Here is a 10,810-nt window from a genome sequence, read left to right as displayed (position 1 = left end):
AGGGTTTTTTTGACTATGAAAATGTATTTCTTTTCACCCTTCAAAGAAATGAGGACTTGAATAGACAGACCTCGAGCAGAACACAATCATGCTCACCATCCAGGCCAGAACAAGAACGTGCTAGCAAAGCAGAACTGGGAGATCTGCAGAGCCTCCAATACAAGCATCCGACACCACACCGGAGAAAATGTCTTCTTCTATGCAGATGACAATGCTTACACTGGAAACTTCCAATGAAACAAGTACCCTTTGCAGAACCAGCGAGCACTTGAGGAAATTCAGGCCATGAGATCAGACAGGCAAATCACGTTGTACCACCAGGTACCATGTTGGTGTGGAATTATCGAGACACTGGCAATCCACTAGTGCGCGGTACAAATGTGCTTTAACATTAACATTAACAGGTGAAATCTCAAGAGAAGAGGAAAACGACAAGATGCTCCAAGCAATCTCACCAGAAATGCAAGTCCTTGCCCAAAAGGGAACTCTACATCCAACTACTCTGAGTTGGAAATCATGCTCCTTAACAAAGGTTGTCCGTTTGGCCCGACTAACACCTGTGACTTAACCTAGATACCCATCGAGCTCTACAAATTCATGGGGAAGATTTAAACTCCAAAAGTGTTTTTCTTTCCCCAAAAAACAGAAAAATCCCAACCAATACCGCTACAGCACAGGCTTCCAACATTGACTTCAGTAACCTACCATGTGTTCACACGCTACTCTCACTAGATGACTTGAGAGAAACAGATGCCCAACATCTGGCAGCGGAATTAGACATCATCATCAAACCCAAGGAACAAGTCAAATTCACAGCGATCGTTCTTAAAGACAGTGCCCTTGAAATCTTCACCCAAGCAGTTGCCAAGGACCTGGATCAAATTGAGAAGAAGATGAAATAATACAACCACAACATTGATAATCCCAAAAGCAGCCTCATCAAGGAGAAACACTTGCCATGGAAAGACCTAGCCAGGGCTTGATTCACAGGAATGCAGCACGTAAGCCCATGGCGTAGCTTTAGAGTGACACTGGTTGTGCTGGGTTGGTGTGGTTGTGCCACAAGTCCATTTGAGTTTTACACTTCCTTGAACCTCTCGATGGTCCATGAAGTTGTGCCCAATCTTAGATGCTGTATGGTGTACCAAAAGAGGATCACTAATCACATGGGTAGCACTTCATATCGGGGTAAGGGAATTGTGCCCCAATAACCTATGCAGACTTGAGTCCTGAGGGATGGAACAAGCAGCTGTGAAACGTGCCCTGTCAGTGTGATGTCAAAAGCAATTACACAGTGGTTACTCAGGACTCTTTCTTCTCTGTAGCTGGGCAAATTGTCACACCAAATGACGATGAAGCGGCTTTGCCGTAGCCCGCCATGGCGGCGAAATGCACTGGAGGAACTTGTCCACCACTTACACAACACCTTCCTCATTTTAGAGATTGTTTTCAAAACGTAACATTTTCTCAGGGCCCCACCAACAATGTTTTGATCCGCGTGGCTTGATCTGCGCCGTCGAATTACTGTCCCTGTTTTAGCTGTAGGTCGATGGCTTCCGCTGCTCAAGGTTGTGCACGTTTCTGCTTGGCGCGGTCAACCACCAAACCTAGTACCCCATTGTGCATAAATAGTACCAAAATGCTGGAAAGACTTGTATGCCGTGGGGATCTTTTTTGTGCACCAGAGACCATATTACAGAAATGTTGCACTGGTGCAAGTTCAAAGTTGCACGGTAGTAGCACGAGGGCAAACTTTACCCTGGTGCAAAAACATTGGGGCCATATTTGAAAAACCCTTTGCACCATAGCAATGGTGTGAGCACTAGGGCAAATTGCTGGCACCCCCCAGCACAGGCTCGGATTGGCCAATAGGTCCATGGCTGAAACAGAAACACAAAATGCTGGTGTGGGCCACTTTTTTGGTCAAAGCGGGCCAGTTTGATGAGTCACTTCACTCTGCTACTAGTAATTTTGACCAGTGTTGGTGAATAAATATTCTTCTTTAAAATGCAGATTTTGCATCAGTTTATCAAAAAAAAACTCCCGCCTGGGTACTATTCAAACAGTGTGACAAAAGGAATGAATTGCCATTTGCAACTGTGGGCCACTTTTTCATTGGTGCTCGAGACAATTTTATGGCCCAGTCCTCCCCTGCCCCAGCACCTGTGAGGCCAGCCATATGACCACTGAGGGCCCCCAATAACTAGCACTTACCCTGCCCCCTCCACCCCCCACACTTTATTTACTGCACTTGCACGATCCGAAAGTCTCTTCTCCCTTCCCCTTTTGTCTTGCGGCACCTGGAAACACTTTCAGCTATACAGGCGCCATAGAAATGTCCAATAAATTAATAAACATCTGTTTTTGGAGTTTAACGTGACCCTGAACAGTGAAATGTGGCGGTCGGGTTGAGTCTGAATGGCCACCTGGCTTCACGTGGCTCCGTTGCTTTTAATTAAGCTGGAGGGCGAGCAATGGGCGGGAAGCAGTGAAGCCAGCGGGACTGCGCCACACTTGCTTTGTTCTCTGGCTCGTCCAGGGACGTTGTGTGGAACTTTTCTCCCCATGGGGAGGTTTGGCTACTGTGATTTAAGCGTCCCAGAGAAGTCACTGTCAAATAGTTAATGATTGGCTCGGTGGGGGTGCCTCGTTAACTAGGAAACAGTGGGGGATTAGCGGTTAGAGGGCCAAAGAAGGCCGCATTCCTGACGGAAGCGCAGCCCGTTGCGAAAGGCAGAGTTTGAGCCCTGCCCTCTGCTGGCTCCACATAATTCTAGAACACTCTGAAGCCTCAGGAAGGAGCCCGACATGGCCGCCCTCCTGCTCACCGCGCTGGCCCTGCTTCCTGCCTGCAGCGCTGTCTCTGGGCTGACGGTAAGCTCCATGGCATGTATTGGGCTCGTGTTTTTATTTGCGGCGGGTTTCCATCGTCGGATGCTACTGTAGATGAACTGTGAACGCCGAGAGCAAAGTACACAACAGATTTGGTGAGGCCGCGAGCAAATATCCAGTTCAGAAAAGAACCCTAAAACAGCGATGGGGGGCATGGAGGGGCAGGGCAGAGTATGCTAAAGTCGTGAACTTGGATTAAAGGCGTGTTTACTGTTTAATACACGTGATGCGTTCATAAAGAGCTCTGAATGTGTAGTGCTTGCCCACAATCAAAAAAGCTGTTCTACAAGCGCGCCCCCCCCCCACACTTCTTTCTGAGTGGTTGCCTCAGGTAGTGCAGCTTCAGAGACATTCTTGGTAGTGCTGTTGAACGCATCAAAAACGGGCTGGCTGAGGAAGCGAGTTCCTTCCCTCGGCTGAGCAGCTCACCCCTGCTCATTCCAGCCACCATTTGGAAATATTGTTGGGCTCAAGCCCCATGGCGTCATAGTTAATGGCAGCCAAAAGTATCTAGAGTGGTATTTCAGCGCCAAACGCATCTATGAAATAACGGCCCATGTCCCTTTGGCTTCCCGGGCGTGGAGACATGCGTCTACTCGCGTGTGAATGCATGTATGGGATTTAAAAAGTGCGAAGCCAGCTGTGAAGCAATGGACAGCTGCTCATATGGGACGCCCCCAGGGGTTAAAAGTAAGTGTGTGGGAAACAGCACCACCTCATAGCTCGACACCCATCCTCAGAGGATGTCCCCTTCGTCGATTCATTTGAACCCTTCCAGCAAGATAGGCGTCCCCTACGTCACACACCCTTAAATCATCTGTCTTCACCCCCTGTGGAGACTCGCCAGGATGTATGTGGCTGAATAATATGTGATCAGCTCGATGAATCTTGGGGTTACCACCACTAAATGAGACCCACTTTAGGATTCACAAACCAAGATTAACAGCGTGAAACATACACCTTCTAGCGCTGTCTTTCTCCATGATGGCACACATTATGCGAAGGCCTTTGATACAACTGGGGGAGGGGCGGGGGGGGGGGGCTTCCGTGTTCCCTCTACTGACATCTGTATATAAGGTGGTTTCAATCCTAATGAGAAAAGTCCCAGGCTGGTGTGTCTGCTACAGATATCTGTATGTAACCTGCATTTCACGGATTCCAACTCAAGCACAGATGGCAAAGGCGGTTAATGCACCTGTAGCAGAGACCTCTTATTTGCTCATAAGAATAGACTGTTAACATCCTATCTGAGAAATCGCATTCAGGAAAACCTTTTGACATTTGGCTAAAGTTTTTTCTACTTAGTTCCCGTTTGCTCTATCTTTGCAAGATTTTCACAATTAGAATATGTGCACCCCTTTCTTCTGCCCTTGCTGTGAGTTGATTCACGGTGATTCACTAGTGTAGCTAGTTGGATGGTATTTTTTGGGAGACAGCAGGTGTCGGTGGGCACAGTAAAACACGTTAATTTGTACCTTCACTTTATGCTCTTGACCCGCCCCTTACTTGTCTCCTGAGTCCTCACTCTCCCTGGGTTCCGAGATCACCCCATGTTAGCACTCTGGGGGAAAAGCTAGGTCAGTCAGGGAAAGAAGTAACCAAGGAAAGGACCCTACCCAGTGGCGGCTGGCGAATTTTTTAATTGGAGGGCGGTAAATATTTGCCACAAATGCGCGTTTTTGACTGAGCATTACGAGGCAGCCCAACCCAACCAAAGGGTGTTCGGGAAGGTACTGCCAAAGTTTATTTTTTAAATAATAGGTTAACATTTTGCATTATACAGCACAATATCCCAGGCTCCCCCGCCAGTCTTTTGCACTTGCCTCCGTGCAGTAATGTTCAGCATTACTGCACTTTCAGCTTACGCTCCATGAGCGGGGCAAACTCTTTGCAATCAACCCAGGGTCCTGCTGAACTGGAATCGTTTGTCCCCCCCCCCCAGCCTCCCTTCCTCGCACCTTTGTCTGTACACATACATAATCTAAATGTACTAGGACTAGTTTGTCTGTTCTGCCCCCCCCTTTTTTTGTCCCCCCTCCCTAGTTTGGCGCAACTGTAACACTTCATGCACTTGCAAAATGCCGTCAGGCCTAATATGCTGGTTTTTCTGCTAGATCAAATCGGAAACTTCAAGGCCTGAAAATGATTACTGTATTCCCTTGTTCCCTTCCCGCCTTGAAGCACTCCACCTGTGTATAAGCGCTGTATAAACAAACTATTACATTACACACTGTGAAAAAGCGCGTAGAAAGACAGTTTGCAATTCCATACGCCCACCGAATCATCCAACCCAAAATCACATGTGCCAAAGCTGTAGGCTCGAGCTTCCCCTACATCACAGCAAAATAGTGGAACGCCCTTCCCCTACCCTAAGAGCTGAACCTTACTACTGGGTATTCTGCAGAGCCCTCATAACCTTGTTATTAGAATAGATCGTCCGCTAATGCTGTTTTTGCTATGCACCTGTGCCACTATCTACTGGTTAATTGTTCTCTGCTGAATGCAAGTAACTGGTTTGTAACAGTGCCTCGATGCCGCCGGGCTGTTTGTGCGCTTTATAAGTGAAATAAATAAATAAACACATGACAAAATCGAATAGAAGCAAGTCACCAACAGTGCACAGGAGCATTTTCAGGCGCATTTTTATTATGCCTTTCCCACAATATATGCCAGTATTAAAATATGTTCATTCTGGCAGTGCCCATACATCATACGTGTTCATGCTTGCTGTACAGATATAGGCCAGTGGTACAATATGAGAACATACTCATGTTTGCTTTGTGCATAATGCCAGTAATTACACTATTTGAAAGCATGCCAAAGCTGGCTCTGCCAATGTATGCCAGTACGTTACAAAAGAACATACTCCTGTTGGCTTTGCCATTACAAATGACATGCCACAATAAGAAAACATGTCTGATATGTAATAATACTATGTATGCCCTATCATAGATGCCCAGTAGAAATGCCATGCAACAGTAAGAAATGGCTAGACTGGCTGCACCATGTAACAACACTTATGCTTAATTTATCGTAGATGGCCAGTAAGCAAAATGTCAAGCTGCAGTAAGAACCGGTTAGACTGGCTGCACCAAAATCCCATTCTAGCTGCGCAATAAGACTTAACATGCTTGCTTTATTGTTAACACTCAGTAAGAAGTGCCATGCCAGAGGCAGAAAACGTATGCAGGCTGGCTGCAGCAATGCAGTCCAGTCTAGCCATGTAACAACACTTAGAATGCAAACATGATTAGTGCTGTGAAGTGACTCGAGTGGACTGCATTGCTGCAGCCAGTCTGGTTACACTTAATATCTCTGGCATGCTACTTTTTTACTGGCCTTTTTTACTGGCCATCATTGTTAAAGCAAACATTTGCTTTAACAGTGATGCACAGTAAAACAAAATGCACTCTCTGCAAAACTCCAATTCAGAGGCCCACTCTGATTTGTGGTCTAGGGCAGTGGTATTCAAACTGTGGGTCGCGACCCCCTAGGGGTCCGCGGGTGCATCCCAGGGGGGCCCTGAGAGCTCAGCATGAAAAAATACTTTTTTTTTTTTTTTTTTTTTTAGATTGGAAGAAATGGGCAGGGGTTGCCCACATGGGCGGGCTGAAGCATGAAACTGTCTCAGGCAACAATGAAAAAGTGGCCCACAGTTGTAAATGGATATTCATTCCTTTAGTCACAGACTGGGCCTCATTACTACTATGGCGGACCAGTAACAACGGTGCTGGTAAGCTACCGGCACCATTGCTACCGTTCCGCCATAGTAAGAGTTGTGCTCGTGGGTGCTTGACAGCCCCCGCCAGGTCTGACCTCAGCTCGTCGGATGCACCGGCACCGTTATTAACGGTGCCGGTGCATCCGAGCTCCCCATTCCCATTTGAGCCATATGGGGCTCAAATGGGAATGGGGATCTACCGGCACCTTCGAAAGGGCAATTATCATGTCCGCCTAACTCGGCATGACCTAGTAATTGCCCATTCGCGGGTGCCAGACCCGGATGCAACTCCAGTGGCAGCCGTGCCGGTTTTACCGGCACAGCTACCGCCAGAGTAGTTATGAAGCCCACTGTTTCAATAGTACCCAAAGGGGTGCTTTGTGTTAAAATGTAAGTAAATTGTGATATATTCAGCAACAATGGTCAACATTACTAACTGCATAGTTAAGTAACTCATCAAAATGGTCCACATTGGCCAAAATGGTGGCCCATTTTGATTGGCCCAAACTAGCATTTTACATTTTTGGTACAGGCATTGCCCTATAGGCCTGTCCGAGCCTGGCGGCTCATCCATAATGGCAAGAGGCGCCCACCCAGTGGCCCCTCACCCATTATGGAGGAGCTAAGGAGCCAGCCCAGTGAAACAGTGAGCACTCCCTCAGCTGCTTTATCCAGCTAATGGAGTGCTCCTGGGCTGGCTGAACTGTGAAAGGGAAACACTGTTTCCCTTTGACAGTTCAGTTTAGTTCCCCAGCCGCACATGCTCACTGAGCCATGCAAGTGCTGGGGCGTTTTGCTTCGCCAGCATTGCAAAGCTCATTGGAAATGCTGGCTGGGGCACTGCATGTCTGTATGTCCGAGGGGGAGCTCCTGCGCCTCCTCGCACATACGGACAGAGCAGCTGGAGCAGGCCGTTTCAGCACCCACACACAGGCCAATGCAGAAGGTACGTTTATGTTTATTGTTTTTATTTAAACATGTGTATGGATGCGTTATGAGTGAGTGTATGGTGATGGATGCTCATGTGAATGATAGAGTGATTGCTGTATGAATGTGCAGCGACTTGCATATACACATAATCATGTTCATTGTGTTAGGACCAGTGGGGCCCAGGGGACAGGGATGGTATCTTTTTACCGGACATCTATCATTCAAAACCCTCTGCCTTGTCCACAAGGCTTTCTGGGGCCTGGGTCCAAAATACCTTCAGCTATTCCTCCGCAAATACCTCCCCTCTCGAGCTCTTCACTCCTCTACCTCCAACTCCCTCAGGGTCAGTCGTTTATCAAAGAAACGAGCTGGGGGTAGATCTCCGTCTTCGGCTGGGGCCTCCCTCTGGAACAGCGCCCTGCCACTCTAAAACTTGAGGAGAACCATCTTTCTTCCTGCACTTATCAGACCTACCCTGTTTGCTGCCTTAAACGTAGCACTTGCAAATTGCTGGCTGCACTACCACTGTTTGTTGCCTTTATTATTTATTTATTGTTATTTATCTGTTTCTCCTCTGCTTCGCACTTTCCACTTCTCCCCCCTCCCATGCACTTTTCCCCTCACACTTGCGCGTTCTCAATGTCACTGGGCCTAGTAAGATCGCTGTTTTATTCTCCTCTGTTCCCCTCCCTTTCCTTGTCACGCTCTGAAACACTTGTGTACGAGCGGGATAGAAATAAAATATCAATGCCTGCCCCCTGGACTCCCAGCAACAATTGCAAACTGTTTGGCTATTTACCCATTTTTTGTTAAAAGTATGCTCTACAATGCAACATTTTAACCTATTATTTAAAAAAAAATTCACAGGGGGAAACCCCCCCGAACTTCCCCTTAATGCCCCTCCACTTAAAAAAGATTCACCAGCCGCCACTGGCCCTCAGACTGTGTTGGGAACGGGATGGGGGAACCGAGGGACTATGGTGGGAGCACAATGGGCGGGAACCATGGGATAGTGATGGGAGCAGAGTGGGGAGAGCCCTGGGTGTGTGATGGGGTGGGGAGAGACCAGCGACTGGGTAGGAGTGGGATGAGGGAGCCCAGCGACTTTGATGGGAGCAGGTGACGGCGCGCAATATATACTGTCCCTTTGGCATTTCTGGGGGGTCCCGACCTGCCCAAATTTTGCTCAGGGGGGCCCTGGCCAAAAAAGTTTGAAGACCACTGGTCTAGGGGAAGGGGCTTCCTCCAAATCAGTGACCTTTTCTTGAGCACCGTGACTGTCGTGTTAGATAATCCCGTCCGTGGTGATGAAAGCAGGATGCAGCCTCCCTCCTGGCAATGGGGCACCCGCATTAACCGGCAGGTTCAACCAGGTGTTTTTTACAGGGCGGTTGAGCGGAGTGCTGTCTCGCCCCTCCCGAAAGAGGGTCCGGTCTTTCCAAAACGGAACCCAGGCTTTACCACTTACTTATTTTTTCTTTCACACATGTGCCTCACCAACGCGGCTACACTAGGATCAGGCATGTCCTCTTTTTGAGGTATTTGATGTAGGGCGGCAGCGTTAAAAAAAAATGGCAGCAACGGATTTCTCGCCATTGTTAAACACCACCATATTCCGAGTGTAGAGCACAATTAGAGGAAATACCTCTTGCACTTGCCTAAAGGTATTAACACCAGGGGAGTCCAATGAGACTCCACAATGGGCCATAACACTAGGGGGAGGCGGGATAGCTCGGGGGCAGTGCATTTGTCTTGGAAACAAAACAAAGAAGCTCAAAATGCATGTTCGAATCCCGATCTTGCGCTTAGAAACCACTCGCTGGTATTAAGTGCGTTATAAAAGAACAATTATAATTATCAGCCCACCCCATTAATAGTATGGCAGATTTACTGCTAAAACAAGTATTGGTAGTGGAAACGTAAGAAGGGTGCATAGTGTGGACCTAGCTGTTAGGATCAGCTGGGTAATTTACAAAGAACATTTATTGCAGCAGGAATGGCTATTTGATTTTTACTATCGAAAAGACTATTTCATACGTTTGGCCTCATGGCGCTGGATTTCTGAGTGTTTGGTAGAGTTTAGAATTTAAAGGTTATTAATGGTGAAAAGACGCGCCTTCAGGGCCTTCTCGAAAGAATGTATCGCACTGCTGCTAAGGTGCTGCAGAAGGGAGTTCTAAAGGCGGGGTGATTGACGAGAAAATGCTCTGATACACCTCTTAGATTGCTCAAAGTGAAAAACAGCGGCCATCTTGAATATGAGGTGCTCAAAATAGAGCAGCAGCAGAGCAGTGTCATGTGCAGGGTTTGGCTGGGGCCCCCTGTCAGATGCAAATGTGAAGGGCAGTATTTGTGAACATGTGATTTCTGCGGTTACTGGGAAATTTGTGAAGTGCTGGGCCGTAAATATATGCCCCAAACTGGCGTACTGGTGTGAGCACTAGATGTATTATTCCTCCAAGAACATGTTTGAAATAATACCTCCAAGGCAGCATGACGCATTTTGTCACAGCAAATCATGTATGTGCCCAACAGAAAATGATGTCCACTCTTAAATATATATGTTTGAGCCGCACCACTGAAACAGTGCCTGGCTCAGCGTACCACGATCCCACTGAAAACAAGCATTGGCTAGGCCAACAGATTGGGTTTTTATGTAGGCATGGAAAGGCACTTGCTTGGCAGAGCTATAGTGGTATCAATCAGTTTCCCTTTATTTTATTTATTTATTTTATTTGTTACACGCCCAGACCCTCGGGTATCACGGCGTGGTTACAAGACAATTTAGGAATTGGTAATACATTGTTAGAGTACGAAAATAAGCATTACTGGCAATCTGGTACAATAAAATAGACCATATTTACAGTTTACAGTTTTCACTGGCATGTTACACTTATGCGGCGACCTGTCCCTTGGTGTTAATATTGGTTTCATATCAGCTGCCATTCCCCTTAGCCCCCTTGCAGTTTTCTGCCTCCTCAGACCCCCCAGCATCCACCTCCTTGCATGCCGCGGACGCTGAAATCACTGACTCTGCAGTAGTCAGCCATCTGCTGCCGCCAACCCTGCCTCGAACACGCAGAGGACGTGGTGCTGTTTTATACCACAGCAAGCGTGGCAGTGTGGGTGTGCAACCACCATTTCCAGATACATGAACAATTCCTAAGGTGGTTATAGAAACATTACTGGATCTCTTGTAGCAGGCAGTAAACTGTTCACTGTGTTCCGAGGGTGCACTAGTGTTTTGGTGTGCACGTTTTGAACGGT

General features: G+C 47.5%; 1 protein-coding gene across 6 annotated transcripts in view; it reads left to right on the top strand.

The window, feature by feature from the left end:
- Nucleotides 1–2,713: 2,713 nt before the first annotated feature.
- HGFAC (HGF activator) overlaps nt 2,714–10,810 on the top strand; it is a 1,108,062-nt gene continuing 1,099,965 nt past the window's right edge. For all 6 annotated transcript variants that reach the window (XM_069632041.1, XM_069632043.1, XM_069632038.1 and 3 more), the window contains exon 1: nt 2,714–2,874. In XM_069632041.1, coding sequence (XP_069488142.1) covers nt 2,809–2,874 — 66 coding nt within the window. In that variant the 5' untranslated portion in view covers nt 2,714–2,808. The remainder of the gene's footprint in view (nt 2,875–10,810) is intronic.

Source organism: Ambystoma mexicanum, chromosome 6q (assembly GCF_040938575.1).
Source record: "Ambystoma mexicanum isolate Mex_15411 chromosome 6q, UKY_AmexF1_1, whole genome shotgun sequence".
Lineage (NCBI taxonomy): Eukaryota > Metazoa > Chordata > Amphibia > Caudata > Ambystomatidae > Ambystoma > Ambystoma mexicanum.
This window is presented reverse-complemented; position numbering and strand designations above follow the sequence as displayed.